The 16,619-nt window shown below is 43.1% G+C and overlaps 3 protein-coding genes across 8 annotated transcripts; 2 read left to right on the forward strand and 1 right to left on the reverse strand.

Moving 5' to 3' along the window:
* Window positions 1-1,683: 1,683 nt before the first annotated feature.
* On the reverse strand, window positions 1,684-2,412 carry LOC121967942 (ATP-dependent Clp protease proteolytic subunit-like). The gene has a single exon (XM_042518480.1). The coding sequence runs from the start codon at window positions 2,410-2,412 to the stop codon at window positions 1,684-1,686; it is 729 nt and encodes a 242-aa protein (XP_042374414.1).
* A 3,388-nt stretch (window positions 2,413-5,800) lies between these two features.
* On the forward strand, window positions 5,801-10,319 carry LOC122055435 (probable methyltransferase PMT24). Of its 2 annotated transcripts, XR_006132878.1 has the most exons (9): window positions 5,801-7,604; window positions 7,689-7,838; window positions 8,268-8,538; window positions 8,642-8,752; window positions 8,831-9,005; window positions 9,287-9,559; window positions 9,641-9,835; window positions 9,922-10,197; window positions 10,271-10,319. XR_006132878.1 is itself a non-coding variant. In XM_042616874.1 (8 exons), exons 1-8 carry the CDS (start codon window positions 6,072-6,074, stop codon window positions 10,136-10,138), a joined length of 2,925 nt encoding a protein of 974 aa, XP_042472808.1. In that variant the 5' UTR covers window positions 5,801-6,071; the 3' UTR covers window positions 10,139-10,319. The 2 variants fall into 2 exon arrangements, 1 of the variants encoding a protein (XP_042472808.1); XM_042616874.1 differs by having other exon boundaries at window positions 9,922-10,319.
* A 23-nt stretch (window positions 10,320-10,342) lies between these two features.
* On the forward strand, window positions 10,343-16,184 carry LOC122055434 (kinesin-like protein KIN-7J). Of its 5 annotated transcripts, none has more exons than XM_042616873.1 (14): window positions 10,343-10,591; window positions 11,611-11,867; window positions 12,000-12,089; window positions 12,162-12,262; window positions 12,337-12,450; window positions 12,507-12,588; window positions 12,672-12,739; window positions 12,865-12,924; window positions 13,003-13,127; window positions 13,390-13,723; window positions 13,857-13,964; window positions 14,044-15,063; window positions 15,238-15,569; window positions 15,652-16,184. In XM_042616873.1, exons 2-14 carry the CDS (start codon window positions 11,633-11,635, stop codon window positions 15,974-15,976), a joined length of 2,994 nt encoding a protein of 997 aa, XP_042472807.1. In that variant the 5' UTR covers window positions 10,343-10,591; window positions 11,611-11,632; the 3' UTR covers window positions 15,977-16,184. The 5 variants fall into 5 exon arrangements, with proteins under 5 accessions (XP_042472807.1, XP_042472804.1, XP_042472803.1 ...); XM_042616870.1 differs by lacking the exon at window positions 10,343-10,591 and adding an exon at window positions 10,625-11,467 and having other exon boundaries at window positions 15,655-16,184; XM_042616869.1 differs by lacking the exon at window positions 10,343-10,591 and adding an exon at window positions 10,630-11,467.
* Window positions 16,185-16,619: the final 435 nt, after the last annotated feature.

A 16,619-nucleotide genomic window follows, 5' to 3' on the forward strand; every position in this document is an offset into this window, starting at 1 on the left:
GACGAAGAGATTATTTCATGTTTAGGCATCACTCTGATACCGTTGTTGACAGTTGTAAGCATGAAAAATAGTAAACACGAAAACTGTAAACACTTACAGCGATCTCTCGCAGATCTGTAATCGGTGCCGGTAAGACTTCCTGATGGAAGAACGATCACAGAATCGGAATGTTCTTCATGGTTCACAAACAAAATCCCTTTTGCGAGATTGGACAAACCAATCTTGAATGTTCTTTATCATCTTACAATCTTGTGCATTTGGACAAACCTTGCACTGTGACCTTTTCGATATGGGACGAACCCTTTCTCAACCTTGCACACAGCAAGTCTCATCCCCTTTTTTTCTTTTGCTTGGACGCATATATATATTGAGGAAGATGACTCTTCCTCTTCCTCCATTAATGGAAGAAATGAATGAGCTAAAAGATGAAGGGGAAGGGGTGCCCTTTCATCTTCCAACATTCCCCTTTCATCTTCCAACAATGCTCTTAACCGCGGTGTGTTTAATGAGGTTGGTGTAGCTGTCAGATATCATCTTCCGAATAGTTTCGAGTTCTTCGTTCAGGATCATCACATCATCCGATGAATCCAACGATGCGGGCTCAATCAATTCTGGCTCGGTCAATGCTTGCTTCGATGTTTTCTCGGCCAAATAAGATTTATAGATCATTATTCTGGAAGTCATAAGTGAGTACCTGTGGCGGGGAGTGCCTACAGCCAGAACCAGAGAAGCCATGGAGTCGACTTGTCCATATAAAATGTATAAATCGGACAAGAACATAGCTTCATGATCACCAAAATGGAGAATGTTTTTAAAACTTTTCCTCCATTGGAACTGATGAGGAGACTAATAGGTCGCTCGGCGCTTTTAATCTGCATCTTTATCATCGAATCTATGGCCTTGGAAGCCGTATTTTTTACGATTTTTCCGAACAAAAGAATCCGTCGATCCGAAAAGATATGAGAAAATACCTTACCAGAAGACTCAACTGCAACAGTCGATGTTGCACCACGACCGACGGAATAGAAGCATCGAGATCATCGGACAAATTTGGAGAGGAGGAGAGGTGTCATAGTGGTTTCTCTAGTTCTAACTGCGGGCACTCCCAGCCACGAAAGTCGATTGCCAGCAACTTCTCGGGGCTCGACAACTACGACATATCGTAACCCAGTCGCGATCTTGCCTAGCGACGATGACAGAGAGATTTTAATTTTGACAAAGAGGTTATTTCATGCTTAGGCATCGCTCTGATACCATTGTTGACCGTTCTAAGCATGAAAAATAGTAAATACGAAAACTGTAAACACTTACAGCGATCTCTCGCAGATCTGCAATCGGCGCTGGTAAGACTTGTTGACGGAAGAACAATCACATAATCGGAATGTTATTCATGGTTCACAAACCAAATCTTTCTTGCAAGATTGGACAAACCAATCTTAAATGTTCTTCTATCCTTTTACAATCTAGTGCACATGGACGAACCTTGCACAGTGACCTTTTCGATATGGGATGAACCCTTTCTCAACCTTGCACACAGCAAGTCCCGTCCTCCTTTTTTCTTTTGCTTGGATGCATATATATATTGAGGAAGATAACTCTATCTCTTCCTCCATTAATGGAGGAAATGAATGGGCTAGAAGATGAAGTGGAAGGGGTGTCCTTTCATCTTCCAACATTCCTCTTTCATCTTCCAACAATGCTTTTAACCACGGTGTGTTTAGTGAGATTGGTGTAGACGTTAGATACCATCTTCCAAATAGTTTCGTGTTTTTCGTTAAGGATCATCACATCGTCCGATGACTCCAACGATGCGGGCTTGATCGATTCTGGATCGGACGATTCCGCCTTGGTCAATGCTTGCTTCGATGTTTTCTCGGTTAAATAAGGTTTATGGATCATTATTCTGAAAGTTGGAAGAGAGTACCTATGGTCGGGAGTGCCCGTAGCCAGAACCAGAGAGGCCATGGAGCCAGCTTGTCCCAGAAAGAAGATATAAATCGGACAAGAATATAACTTCATGATCTCCAAAATGGAGAATGTTGTTAAAACTTCTCCTCCATCTGGACTGATGAGGAGACTAATAGGTCGCTCGACGTTTTTAATCTGCATCTTTACCATCGAATCTACGACCTTGGAAGCCATATTTTCTGCGATTTCTCTGAAGAAAAGAATCTGTCGATCCGAAAAAGAATTACAAAATACCTTACCAAAAGACTCAACTGCAACATTCGATGTTGCACCACGATCGACGGAATAGAAGCATCGAGATCGCCGGACAAAATTGGAGAGGAGGAGAGGTGTCATAGTGGCTTCTCTGGTTCTGGCTGCGGGCACTCCCCACCATGGAAGGCTATAGCCAGCAACTTCTTGGGGCTCGACAACTACGATAGATGGTAACCCAGTCGCGATCATAGAGATTTTAATTTTAACGAAGAGATTATTTCATGATTAGGCATTGCTCTGATACCATTATTGACAGTTCAAAAGATGAAAAACAGTAAACACGAGAACTGTAAACACTTACTTCGATCTCTCGCAGATCTGCAATCGGCACCGGTAAGACTTGCTGACGGAAGAACGGTCATAGAATTGAAATGTTCTTCATGGTTCACAAACCAAATCTCTCTTGCGATATTGGAAAACCTATCTTGAATATTTTTCTATCCTCTACAATCGTGTGTACATGGACCAACCTTGCACAGTGACCTTTCTGATATGGGACAAATTCTTTCTCAACCTTGCACACAGCAAGTACCATCCCCCTTTTTTCTTTTGCTTGGACGCATATATATATTGAGGAAGATGACTCTATCTCTTCCTCTATTAATGGAGGAAATGAATGGGCTAGAAGATGAAGGGGAAGGGGTGCCCTTTCATCTTCCAACATTCCCCTTTCATCTTCCAACAATGCTTTTAACCATGGTGTGTTTAGTGAGGTTGGTGTAGATATTAGATATCATCTTCCAAATAGTTTCGTGTTTTTCGTTCAGGATCATCACATCGTCCGATGACTCCAACGATGTGGGCTCGACCGATTCTGGCTCGGACGATTCTGGCTCGGTCAATGCTTGCTTCGATGTTTTCTTAGCCAAATAAGGTTTATGGATCATTATTCTGGAAGTTGGAAGAGAGTACCTGTGGCGGGGAGTGCTCGCAGCCAGAACCAGAGAAGCCATGGAGCCGGCTTGTCCCAGACAAAAGGTATAAATCGGATAAGAACATAGTTTCATGATCTCCAAAATGGAGAATGTTTTTAAAACTTCTCCTCCATCGGAACTGATGAGGAGACTAATAGGTCGCTCGACATTTTAATCTGCATCTTTATCATCGAATCTATGGTCTTGGAAGTCATATTTTCTATGATTTCTCCGAACAAAAGAATCCGTCGATCCGAAAAGATATGAGAAAGTACCTTATCAGAAGACTCAACTGCAACATTCAATGTTGCACCACGATCGACGAAATAGAAGTATCGAGATCGTCGGACAAAATGGAGAGGAGGAGAGGTGTCATAGTGGCTTCTCTGGTTCTGGCTGCGGGCTCCCGGCCACGGAAGCCGATAGCCAACAACTTCTCGGGGCTCGACAACTACGACAGATCGTAACCCAGTCACGATCTTGCCTAGTGACGGTGACAGAGAGATTTTAATTTTGCCGAAGAGATTATTTCATGTTTAGGCATCGCTCTGATACCATTGTTGACAATTCTAAGTATAAAAAATAGTAAATACGAAAACTGTAAACACTTACAGCGATCTCTCGCAGATCTGCAATCGACGCCGGTAAGACTTGCTGACGGAAGAATGATCACAGAATCGGAAAGCTCTTCATGATTCACAAACCAAATCTCTTTTGCGAGATTAGACAGACCAATTTTGAATGTTCTTCTATCCTCTTACAATCTTGTGCACATCGACGAACCTTGCATAGTGACCTTTCCGATATAGTCCGAACCTTTTCTCAACCTTGCACACAGCAAGTCCCATCCCCCCTTTTTCTTTTGCTTGGACACATATATATATTGAGGAAGATGACTCTTCCTCTTTCTCCATTAATGGAGGAAATGAATGGGCTAGAAGATGAAGTGGAAGGGGTACCCTTTCATCTACCAACATTCTCCTTTCATCTTCCAACAATGCTCTTAACTGCAGTGTATTTAGTGAGGTTGGTGTAGCTGTCAGATACCATTTTATGAATAGTTTCGAGTTCTTCGTTCAGGATCATCACATCGTCCGATGACTCCAACGATGCAGGCTCGATCGATTCTGTCTCGGACGATTCTTGCTCGGTCAATGCTTGTTTCGATGTTTTCTCGACCAAATAAGGTTTATAAATCATTATTCTGGAAGTTGGAAGAGAATACTGTGGCCAGGAGTGCCCGCAACCAGAACCAGAGAAGCTTTGGAGCCGGCTTGTCCCAGACAAAAGGTATAAATCGGACAAGAACATAGCTTCATGATCTTCAAAATGGAGAATGTTTTTAAAACTTCTCCTCCATCGGAACTGATGAGGAGACTAATAGGTCGCTCAACGTTTTAATCTGCATCTTTATCATCGAATCTATGGTCTTGGAAGCCGTATTTTCTACGATTTCTCCCAACAAAAGAATCCTTCGATCCGAAAAGATATGAGAAAGTACCTCACAAGAAGACTCAACTGCAACATTCGATGTTGCACCATGATCGACGAAATAGAAGTATCGAGATTGTCAGACAAAATTGGAGAGGAGGAGAGGTGTCATAGTGGCTTCTCTGGTTCTGGCTGCGGGCGCTCCCGACCACAGAAGCCGATAGCCAGCAACTTCTCGCGGCTCGACAACTACGATAGATCGTAATCCAGTCACGATCTTGCCTAGCGACGACGACAGAGAGATTTTAATTTTGCCGAAGATATTATTTCATACTTAGGCATCACTCTGATACCATTGTTGACAGCTCTAAGCATAAAAAATAGTAAATACGGAAGCTGTAAACATTTACAGTGATCTCTCGCAGATCTGCAATCGGCGCCGGTAAGACTTGTTGATGGAAGAACGTTCACAGAATCGGAAAGCTCTTCATGGTTCACAAATCAAATCTCTTTTACGAGGTTGGACAAACTAATCTTGAATATTCTTCTATCCTCTTACAATCTTTTGCACATCGACGAACCTTGCACAGTGACCTTTCCAATATGGGACGAACATTTTCTTAACCTTGCACACAGCAAGTCCCATCCCCTCTTTTTTTCTTTTGCTTGGACGCATATATATATTGAGGAAGATGACTCTTCCTCTCCCTTCATTAATGAAGGAAATAAATGAGCTAGAAGATGAAGAGGAAGGGGTGCCCTTTCATCTTCCAACATTTGTTTCTCTAACCCACGCCTATCTTAATATACCTATATTTCGAAATCGTTTAAATTTTATCGTATGTATAAAAAAAACTGATTGAAACATAATGATTATGGATCAACTTTAATCAGTGCTATACGCGAAAACTCACTACAATTCATTATTTGCTATTCTATTTGATTCTTAAATTTTTTGGCTATTATCTCAAAAAAGAATTTAAAGTACTCTTTATTATTATTAGCAATATGAAAAGAGTCTTTTTTTTATATATTAAAATAACATTTGTGCTCCATTTTAAAGCTATTTGAATTGATAATTTACTTCTTTGATAAAACATAATGCACTTTTGACCTTGTCTTATTTAAAATAGCATTATTTTAAAATTGGTTTATATGAAAAATATTATGGAAAACGGATAAATTGTGAAGGGTAGAAATGAAAAGTTCCCTTTCTTTATTATCATTGGCGGCGGTAGGATACTGGATCACCGGCACCGCCTTCCTCTCCGCTCCAGCGCTCGTCGCCGGCGAGCGATTCGGTCTATGTCTCCCGCGTTATTCGTGCTCCTCTCCCATCTCTGAGGCTGTGGATCTCTCCGATTCCTGTGCGGGCCTCCGAGCCTGAGGGATCTTGCGCCATTTGGACTCCAAGAACCGATCCTTCCGCCCTCCACTTGTCACCTCTGCGACGCCCTCTTCCTCCTCCTCAAAAGGAGTTGCCTAGGGAAAGGGAGACGACCAATGGCCGGATTAGCCAGGAGTTCTCGCGTGGGTAAGCGCCATGCCTCCTCCACATCCATGTCCTCCTTCTCCTACTATGTCACCATCGTAGTTTTCGTCGCCTTTTGCATCGTCGGCGTGTGGATGGTCTCTTCATCCAACGTCTCCCCGCCTAGATCCACAACAGCTGCTCGTCTCTCTTCTTTTTCCTCCTCCAAATCTGGCGCTTCTCGCATTGTCGCCTTCAGAGATCCTCCTCTCGACACGGAGGAGGATTCGCAGAGCAGCCTACATGAAATCTCCACAAAGGGAAATGGTGACAGCGTTGACGAGGACGAAAAATCGGGTTATAAGATATCTTCTTTGAGAGAATGGAAGGGATCCGATCGAGAAAATGAGGGCGAAGAGGATGGGAGCAAGTCCATTGTTGAAGATGAATCTAAAGGCAAGCAGGAGGCTGAGGAGGTAGATGAGTCGCCAAGGGGCGGAATGGAAGAGAAGAAGGAAGACGAAGAGGGTAAAAAGAGCGGCGACTTGGATGGAGGAACCGAGGAGGAGGGCAAGCGGCTGAGCGAGGAGGCGACCCATGAACTGGAGCAGAGAGAGCACGACGATCAGCTGCCCTCCGGCGGCGACGGCGACGGTGACGGCGAGGGGAACAAGATGCACCAACCGCAGCAGATTGAGGGCGAAAGCGAAGAGGAGCAGACACACGAGGAGCATCAGAGGCAACACGACGAACAGCTCCCGCAAGACAGCCAGGAGGAGCAAATACAGGAAGAGAACCAGAGGCAACGCGACGAGCAGCTTCCGGGCGATAGTCAAGAGGTGGAAAACCAAGAGGAACAGCAGAAGCAACAAGACGAACGGCTTCCGGGTGACAGAGAAGAAGACAACCAGCAAGGACCACTGCAGACGGCACTTGACAACATAGCCGAGGAGGACCGTGAGCAAGTCGAGGAGAAGATACGACAAGTTACCAATGAGAATGGGCAAGAAACAAATGCGGCAGAGGAGGGGCAACAGGAGAAAATAGAGGAAGAATCACTAAATGAGGAGCAGCAGCATCAACAAGCAGAGACAGGAGAAAATTCAGAAGACCAGCAGCATCAAAGCATAGAAATTGGAGGCGATGAAGAAGGCCAGCAGCAGCAGCAGCAGCCATCAGAACGACAGATGGAAGAGGAAAGTTCAACTGAGCCAAGAGAAGTAAACAAGGAGCCACAGAGTGACGAGAATCGCGTTGAATACTCTGATAACAATAAGGAAAGGAGAAAAGAGGAGGATTTGCGATCGATCGAAGAAGGTGGTGGTGGTGATAACGTGGAGGGAAGCGTTGGGAATTCACTTGGAGAGGAGTGGAAGCTGTGTAATGTTACTGCTGGTGCCGATTACATTCCTTGTCTTGACAATGAGAAGGCCATCAAGAAGCTGCACAACTTGAAACATTTCCAGCACCGCGAGCGGCACTGCCCAGAGGAAAGTCCGACATGCCTGGTTCCCCTTCCTGTTGGGTACAGACGATCCATTGAGTGGCCAAAGAGTAGAGATAGGGTAATTCTACCACTCTAATATTCGTTGCACATATATATCTATATCTTTGGTACATTGAGGTTGTAATTGCTCCTCATGTTTCAGATATGGTACAACAATGTACCTCGCACAAAGCTTGCAGAAGTGAAGGGACATCAAAATTGGGTCAAAGTTGCAGGAGATTACTTAACGTTCCCTGGAGGTGGAACGCAATTTATACACGGGGCACTTCACTATATAGACTTCATTCAGCAGGTACAATAGTTATTTATCAAGTCTAGGATTGAATTTGCTATAAATCATGATTGGTTTCAGTCTTTAGCCTAATTTAGTGATAGGATACTTATTTAGCGCTTATAGACAACCCCATGTATAGCCTACACGGTACAACATCCAGTATGGAATGTAATTGGGTACATCATGAGGCACTAAATTGGGCAATGACACAATATCGAAGCTCTATTCATGTTTTTCTGATATACTAAAGAATCCCCCAAAAGTATTTAAACCTTTTTCTGAGATACTGAAGATTGGCTAAAGGGATCAAATTCAAGAATATTGCCAAATTCAACGAGATTGCTATGTGAACTTGAACCATTTTTTTTATTTATAAGATTGTGGGATTAACTCACATGGGTTTTCTTGGTTTATATGTGCTTATATTATCTGTTACTTTGATCGCAGTCTGTACGTGGTATTACATGGGGCAAACATACACGTGTGATACTGGATGTTGGCTGTGGTGTTGCAAGCTTCGGAGGCTATCTCTTTGACAGAGATGTTCTTGCAATGTCTTTTGCTCCAAAAGATGAACATGAAGCTCAAGTTCAATTTGCACTTGAACGAGGAATTCCCGCAATATCTGCTGTCATGGGCTCTCAGCGTCTACCATTTCCCAGCAATGTCTTCGATGTTGTTCACTGTGCACGCTGTCGTGTCCCATGGCATGCGGAAGGTACTTGTCTCAACTTTCAGCTCTTCCTCTGGTTTCAATTTTCTTGTTACTTTGATTCTTGTCATTAATCAATAATGTCGGATCACTTAAATTAATGGTACAGGCGGCACTCTTCTCTTAGAACTAAACCGTGTCTTACGACCCGGGGGATTTTTTGTCTGGTCAGCGACACCAGTCTATCAGAAGCTCCAAGAAGATGTGGAGATCTGGAAAGGTTTGTTTCTTAGAGTTTGCCTTGCTTTGCTCCATCTAACAGAACTTTGTAAACAGAATTATAACATTACTATTTCAGCAATGCGATCTCTCACTGCATCCATGTGCTGGGAACTAGTTGCGATCAGAAAGGATAGATTGAACTCTGTTGGAGCTGCCTTCTTTCGGAAACCTGTTTCAAATGAGTGCTATGACAAGAGAAAGACTAGCAATCCACCCATGTGTAAAGAGACGGACAATCCCAACGCAGCTTGGTAAGATTCACTACAACAGTATCTTCTTTATCCTACAAAAATCTTATATGTTTCTTGAGATATACAACTTTATGTTCTTCAATTGTTTCTTGATTTCCGGAGGTTTTAAGATCTGATCGGTTCTAAGGTCCATTATAAGTGATGTCAAGTTCAAAAGTGAGTAGACACCTGTGAGGATGAATGCATCACTAGTTGCTATGAAACGGATTGACTTTCTTTGAACTGAGAATCCCTTTCTCTCATCACTCTTGTTAATTACAGTTGCTATGATACCATTCCAGGTACATTCCCTTGGAAACCTGCATGCATAGAGTTCCAGTCGAACGGTCAGAACGAGGATCGCAGTGGCCCAAGGACTGGCCTCTCAGATTGCAGGTTCCCCCTTCCTGGTTGAATAGCTCTCAGACAGGAGTCTATGGGAAGCCAGCTCCTGTCGACTTCAAGGTCGACTACGAACACTGGAAGCGAGTCGTGGAGAAATCTTATCTATCTGGTTTGGGCATCAACTGGTCCAGAGTCAGAAACGTTATGGACATGAGAGCAATCTATGGAGGGTAGGGTAAACTTACTCCAACAATTACCAAGGAAATTCTCTTTTGCATCTAAACAAAACCTTCCTTTCTTATTTCTATCAGGTTCGCAGCTGCACTCAAAGATCTAAAGATCTGGGTGATGAATGTTGTGAGCGTCGATGGCCCGGACACACTGCCGATCATCTACGAGCGTGGGCTTTTCGGCATATACCATGACTGGTGTGAATCCTTCAGCACCTACCCGAGAACCTACGACCTGCTGCATGCCGATCACTTGTTCTCGAGCATAAAGAAGAGGTTTGTGTTTCACCACCCCCGCGACTTGTTTTCGAGCAGAGAAAAAAGTATTTTTGACAGAACTCAAATCTGTGTGTTCTTTTCAGATGCGACATTGTGCCTTTGATAGCTGAGGTCGATAGGATAGTGAGGCCCGGTGGAAAAATTATCGTCCGCGACGATTCTGCCACCGCGAGTGAAGTGGAGAGTCTGTTGAAATCGCTCCACTGGAACGTACGTCTGACCTTCTCCAAGAACCGAGAGGGAGTGGTTTTCGCGGAGAAGTCAGATTGGCGGCCCAATAAATTAGCTGCTGCTGCTTGAACGGACGCGATCGGCAAGAACATCATCTCCCGTGTCATCGCCACCTTGCCATTTCTTTGGTTCGGTTTCAAATTTTCTGATTTACTTGAGTAAATCATAGTTTTCGAAAATTTTCACTCTTTATGCTGTCAGATTTTGTAAGTTTCAGCGCGTGCAATTAGAATTTAATGCATTTATGGCACATGATCTGTCGGGGGCGAAGCGCTTCGCCGGGGGGCTGGATCCGGACGTGGGGTAGCTGCGCCGGCGATGGAGGTGGTTGCGAGGCTGGTAATGCCGAACATCCCGGGGCTGCGAGGCAGGATTTCGCGCCGGCGTCGATGGCGAAGACGGCGGCGCCCGCTGAGGGAGGCGGGGATAGAGGACTCGCCCCCGAGCTCCGGTGGCGGCGGAAGGCTCTAGGAGCTGTGGGACCGTAGGAATTGCTAGACTGCGCGGCGCCTTCTCGAATGGGTATTTCTAAAATTAATTATTATTTATTTTAATTGCTTAAAGATTTTTAAAATAATTAAGGATATATTATTACTGAATTAATTATCATATTGATATTATTCGCTCTCACCCATTCTTCTATTAAATTTCCTAAGCTATTAATTAATCCTCCACGTGTCACATTGTCCCATTCTCAACAAAGTGATCAACAACAACAAAAAAAAAAAAAATCCAACTATAATTCTTATATTATTATTGTACGTTGAATTCGGATTCATGAATTAGTCAGGGCACTAATAAACAATCTATTAAACACCACATGGAACGGTTGTTCGGTGCCCGCGATAACAGGGGAGGAATTAAATTGAAAGCGATCGATGAGCAAATCGCTACTAGTCTAGTTTAGTTTAGTTTCCTAAAGAATTTAAGTGCAATAACTCGCTTTATTTTTTCACTGTGCATAAAAAGATCAATTTTATCCATGGAACAAATTTGTCCTTCATCCTCCCACCTCCCGCGTAACAAGGACGGCGAGCTGGGACAGCTCCGCTTCTGTACTTGCTCTGCCTTCCCTCCACAATGTTTAACTTTTCTTTTCTCCTTCGAATGGCATCAAGCTTCCCATGTGAAATCTGTAATTGAAAAAGGCTGGTAAAGGAAAAGCTGGGAGTTGAAGGCGGGATTGAAGCCCATGGCGGGGACCATACGATCCACGGAGAAAAGACGAAGCTTCAGCGACCACCCACACAGTCGCGAGAAGCAGTTGAATCCAATTAATGGGGACGGCCGCTTCCCGATCCTCCCCGTCCTCAAAAGATCAGGTTTGGAGGCGCAGAAAAAATTGGATTTTTATTTTTTGGGGGGGACGGCGGAAGAAGAAAATAACCCTCGCGAGGGGTGGGGCTCCCTGCGATTCTTCTTCTTCCTTCTCGTCCTCTAAAAAAAATCCCCATTTTTTGTTGGATTTTTTAGGTCGACGCGTGCCGCATTGTCTTCCGCACTCCATGTTTAACTATCTGGAAGATCTTCGTTTTATGCAGGTCGGAATGCCTTAGGGTTTCGATGGAGAGCGTCGCCGGCGAGGAGCAGGCGGAGAAGGCCGAGGAGGTCGGCGGCGGCGGCGGCGGTGGGGGAAAGGAGGAGAGAATACTGGTCTCCGTCAGGGTGAGGCCGCTCAATGCCAAGGAGATCGAGCGCAATGACACCGCGGATTGGGAGTGCATCAACGACACCACCATTGTCCTGAAGAGCAGCAACCTCCCGGATCGATCTGTGTATCCAACAATGTTTACTTTTGGTAAGTGTTCTCCAAATTGCATCTTTTACTTTTCTTGACTTCTTTCTTGGTCGACAAATCTTTTTCTAGCGCATCTATATCTTCTTGTATGGCTAATACTTTGTCTTCTTTCTTTCCTTTCCATATCGATAGATAGAGTATTTGGGTTTGAATGCAGCACCAGAGATGTGTATGAACAAGGAGCCAAGGAAGTTGCTCTTTCTGTTGTCACTGGAATTAATGGTACTAATTCTCTTTTTCTTCTTCAAAATGGGAGAAAAACTTTCATTCCTTGTGCTTTCTCATTTCATTCAGCAACTATTTTCGCCTATGGACAAACTAGCAGCGGAAAGACATACACTATGACCGGGATAACCGAGCATAGTGTGGCCGATATCTATGATTACATCAAAAGGGTAACAAGTTCTACTTTCCTGCAATTAGCTTTCTGTTCTTGAATCTGTATGATTAAATTGCTTTGATTCCACAGCACAAAGAGAGAGAGTTTGTCGTGAAATTCTCAGCTATGGAGATATATAATGAAGCAGTTAGGGATCTCCTCAGTGTGGAGGCTTCCTCACTTAGGCTTCTCGATGATCCAGAGGTAGAGTTCTCTTGATACTCATTTCAGTAAACAATGTGATCTTATTGTTTTTGTAGAGAGGAACTATAGTGGAGAAACTTACAGAGGAAACTCTTAGGGATGAAACCCACCTTAAGGAGCTTCTTTCCATTTGTGAAGGTGTTGCACACTATCTCCTTCATAATTATACATAGTTTGACCTAGAATGCTATATGCTTACTGTTTTTTTTGTCGTACTGCAGCTCAAAGACAGATAGGGGAAACTGTGCTGAACGAAACAAGCTCTAGATCTCATCAGATACTTAGATTGGTTAGTTCCTTTAGTCATATCAACTAGAATTTGCACTCTTCTAACATATTATCAATCACCTTATTCCCATGTTGTTTGGCTTTGGCGGTTATGTTATTCTAATGTTCTTTATTTTTTTATGCCAGACAATCGAAAGCTCGACTGGAGAGTTTGTAAGTAGAAATAGCTCCGTAGCGGCAACCGTGGTATGGTTTTTGTTCGTAGCCAAATTATGATATTTCAGAATGTAAAATGCCACATCTGAGAATGTTTCCTTTGGACAGAATTTCGTAGACCTTGCAGGTAGTGAGCGTGCATCTCAAGCCTCATCTGCTGGAGCTAGACTAAAAGAAGGTTGCCATATCAATCGAAGCTTGCTTACCCTTGGAACTGTTATCCGAAAGTTAAGGTTGTTTAACTCTTTTACATGTATCCAAGGATTTTAGTCTTTTTTGATCCTTTTGATTCTATATAACCTTTTAAGTAAACACACGTATTTGGTGTTCTTTAATATTGTGAAATCCAGTGTTGTTTGATCTATTTTGAGTCATAGTACATGCTTTACTTTGGACGCATTTATGATTACTACTAAAAGACACCTTAAATTCTGTTCTTAACATGATCTAATGATCTAATTCACACTTTTATTGCATGATCTTATGTTGCTGCAGTGAGGGAAGAAATGGGCATATTCCATATCGAGATTCAAAACTGACACGTATATTACAATCATCCTTGGGGGGTAATGCAAGAACCGCTATTGTCTGCACGATGAACGCAGCTCGTAGTCACGTTGAACAGTCCCGGAACACCCTCTTGTTCGCAAACTGTGCGAAACAAGTAGTCACAAATGCACAGGTGAATGTGGTGATGTCTGACAAGGCATTGATCAAGCATCTACAGAGAGAAGTCACCAGATTGGAGAGCGAACTCAGTAATCCAGGATTAACCTCCCGCACTACCCATTTCGAAGCTCTAAGGGACAAAGATTCACAAATCAAGAAGGTCATTAAAGAGATAATGTTTTGGCTCTTAATGCACCAACGTTCAACTTTCTACAACCAAAAGTTTTTTTTACCTCACTTCATCAGAGCTTCTCTCTATATTCTGAATGTTGTTTTTCTAAATCCTCATACAGATGGAACGAGACATCATAGAGTTGATGCAGCAAAGAGATCTTGCTCAGTCTCGTCTCGATGATTTGCTTAGAGCCGTAGGTGACAATGAACAAGCTTCAAGACTATGGGTATGCTTCCAAAACAAGTTCACCAAAAGTGTCCTATAAGTCGTCTTTGTCTTGTTAAAGTTTGTTTATATTTGTGTAGGATGAATTGAGTCAGTCTTCCATTGTGTCACAGATGCAAAATACCCAAGAAGATGTGTGCTCGATTTCTGGAACATCTGGAGCCGCATATCGAAGTCCAGATTTTTATTCTACAAGATTTTCCAGCTCATCAGGCATTGCATATCAAAGTCCAGATACTGAATCTAGAAGATTTTATGATACATCAGGCACTGCATATCAAAGTCCAGAAATTGAATCCACAAGACTTTGCACGTCACACGAAAGCAATTACGAAGATGAAAATCATTTAGAGCTCCATAGTAAACTGGACAAAGATCATGACATCTCACCTAGGCATTCAGTTAGTAGTTCTGCAACCAGCGGAATGATCTTACAGTGGCGAAGGGGCAAGGGCTTTAAATCCACGCAAGAAAAAATTGAAGATCACTGCAAGGAAGTTAGGTGTATCGATATGCATGCTTTGAGCACGAGCAAAAGCGAGGAATCCAGTGCTGCATCAATGATTCAAGACGATGATAGTCTACCATCTCAGGGCGAAGTGACTGACACAACAAAGCTTGAAAATCCTGGATCACATCATGGGGTCGGCATAGATTTGATAACTAGAATGGAGCAACCAATGGATACCACAACAAGTGCAGTTGGTGTTATCATAAAACCATGTGCCGGTACTTCATCTCTGCTGCCCAAAATGGATAAATTAATGGCCTCTGGGGAATCGGCACAAACTAGAAGTGGTAATAGCAATGGGATGCTAATGATTGCTTCATCTTTTTCATCTGAAGATGCAGAGCAGCATCATGAGACACAACTTGATGCCATATCAGATGGTGTTTTAACAAACACGTCTGAGTCTGGTCATCATGCAAAAAATGTGGCACGTTCGCATGAAGAATCTCACAGAACTATCGAACTTTCAGGTGATGTGGTCGGAACCGGGGATATTTTGATTGTTCATGAGGACAATGCGACAAACATCAGTAATTGTTCTCCAAGGGTTGTTCAGAGTCAGCATCACAGGGAATTACGTGATGATCAGGTGAGAAATCTCCCTTCTAACATGTGATACCCTTCTTTTATAACCGCATAATAAACCGATGCACATTTGTCCATGTGGGACTAGTGGGCGTGAAGCATCCTAGCTTCGATGTCTGCAATTATGCACCTAACGTGCCATTATGCTAATCAGTTTCACTACTGTTTCTTGTTTTAGGAGAACCAAGACTCACAAGTTGAAGATTCTGAAGTCGAGAAAACTATGATGGATGTGGGAATAGACTCAGTACTTTATCCGGTTGAATCTCCTTCAAGATGGTCGTTTGATTTTGAGAGGAAGCAACAAGAGATAATTGAGATTTGGCACGCCTGCAATGTGCCCATGGTACACAGGACCTACTTTTTCCTTCTTTTCAATGGCGATCCAACCGACCCCATCTACATAGAAGTGGAACACAGAAGGCTATCGTTTCTGCAAAACACATCGTCTCATGTTCATTGTGCCACAGCAATAGCACCTGAGAGTAGCCGAAATCCTACTTCTTCAAGGTACATCTCTTCTCTCGTTCCTTCTCTTTCGTCATTCAAACTAGATTTGTATCGTAATACTAGTGCCATTCAAATTTTTCAGCAGCCTAAGGTGTCTCCGTCGCGAAAGAGAAATGTTGTACAAGCATATGCAGAAGAAGCTAACTCTGCAAGAAAGGATCTCATTGTACACCGATTGGGGAATCAATCTCGACTCCAAACAGAGGAGATGGCAGCTCACCCAGCGCATCTGGACCCAAACCGACATGGCACATGTCAAGGGGAGTGCTTCCCTTGTGGCGAAGCTAATCGGTCTCGCGGGGCAAGGGCAGGTCCTCAGGGAGATGTTTGGACTCAGCTTCCTACCACAACAAACTAATCACAAATACTTCATCTGGAAGAACAAAAAGTCAACTTCTATGGCATGATCCACGATTAACTGCCATGGACAGTTTGACTTCTACTAATTACATATATATTTTAATCTTTTTTTTCTTCTCATTTCTGTAATCTTGTGATTCTTTAATTATGGACTCTACCTTGGTTTTCTCATGAACTTGGACAAAAATATGATGATGGTGAAATAGGAGATAACATTTTATGCAGAGTGATTGCATTATGATTATAAATTATAAATTCTCGGCATTAATTACAGTTTTATGTAAAAAGTCAACTACTGGATGTAAAAGTCAACTTCTTTACCCTATTTATATATATAAAAAAAAACTCCTAGACATTCAAAGTTAAAAATGTTGAATAAAAGTGAATGAAGAATATATGGAAGAGAAAAGAGATTTCATTGTGAATGAGATTTTAGTCCCACATTCGTTCGGTCGGCCTGACTACTTAGATCGACCTGCACCATTCCGATCGGCCTGTCTGCCTACTTTGTTCGATCAGTCAATCTGCACTCGATCTACCACTACGTCCTTCTCCCGATTGACCTGACTGTTTCGACCGGCTTGACTGATGTCCGACCTGTCTGCTTAGACCGATCTGTCCGTGCTCGGCCTGACTGCTTCGCCCGATCGGCTTATTTGTCTGTCAACTCGCCCAGCTTGACTGTCTCTT

Source organism: Zingiber officinale, chromosome 3B, assembly GCF_018446385.1.
Source record: "Zingiber officinale cultivar Zhangliang chromosome 3B, Zo_v1.1, whole genome shotgun sequence".
In the NCBI taxonomy this organism is placed as follows: Eukaryota; Viridiplantae; Streptophyta; class Magnoliopsida; order Zingiberales; family Zingiberaceae; genus Zingiber; species Zingiber officinale.

Coding starts and splice junctions, on each gene's coding strand:
- LOC121967942 (XM_042518480.1), bottom strand. CDS start 2,412: ATGATCGCGACTGGGTTACCATCTATCGTAGTTGTCGAGCCCCAAGAA.
- LOC122055434 (XM_042616869.1), top strand. CDS start 11,262: ATGGCGGGGACCATACGATCCACGGAGAAAAGACGAAGCTTCAGCGAC. Junction 11,868..11,999: donor TCCAACAATGTTTACTTTTG/GTAAGTGTTCTC, acceptor CCATATCGATAG/ATAGAGTATTTGGGTTTGAA. Junction 12,925..13,002: donor GCTCCGTAGCGGCAACCGTG/GTATGGTTTTTG, acceptor TCCTTTGGACAG/AATTTCGTAGACCTTGCAGG.
- LOC122055435 (XM_042616874.1), top strand. CDS start 6,072: ATGGCCGGATTAGCCAGGAGTTCTCGCGTGGGTAAGCGCCATGCCTCC. Junction 8,753..8,830: donor AGATGTGGAGATCTGGAAAG/GTTTGTTTCTTA, acceptor TTACTATTTCAG/CAATGCGATCTCTCACTGCA. Junction 9,560..9,640: donor ATGAGAGCAATCTATGGAGG/GTAGGGTAAACT, acceptor TATTTCTATCAG/GTTCGCAGCTGCACTCAAAG.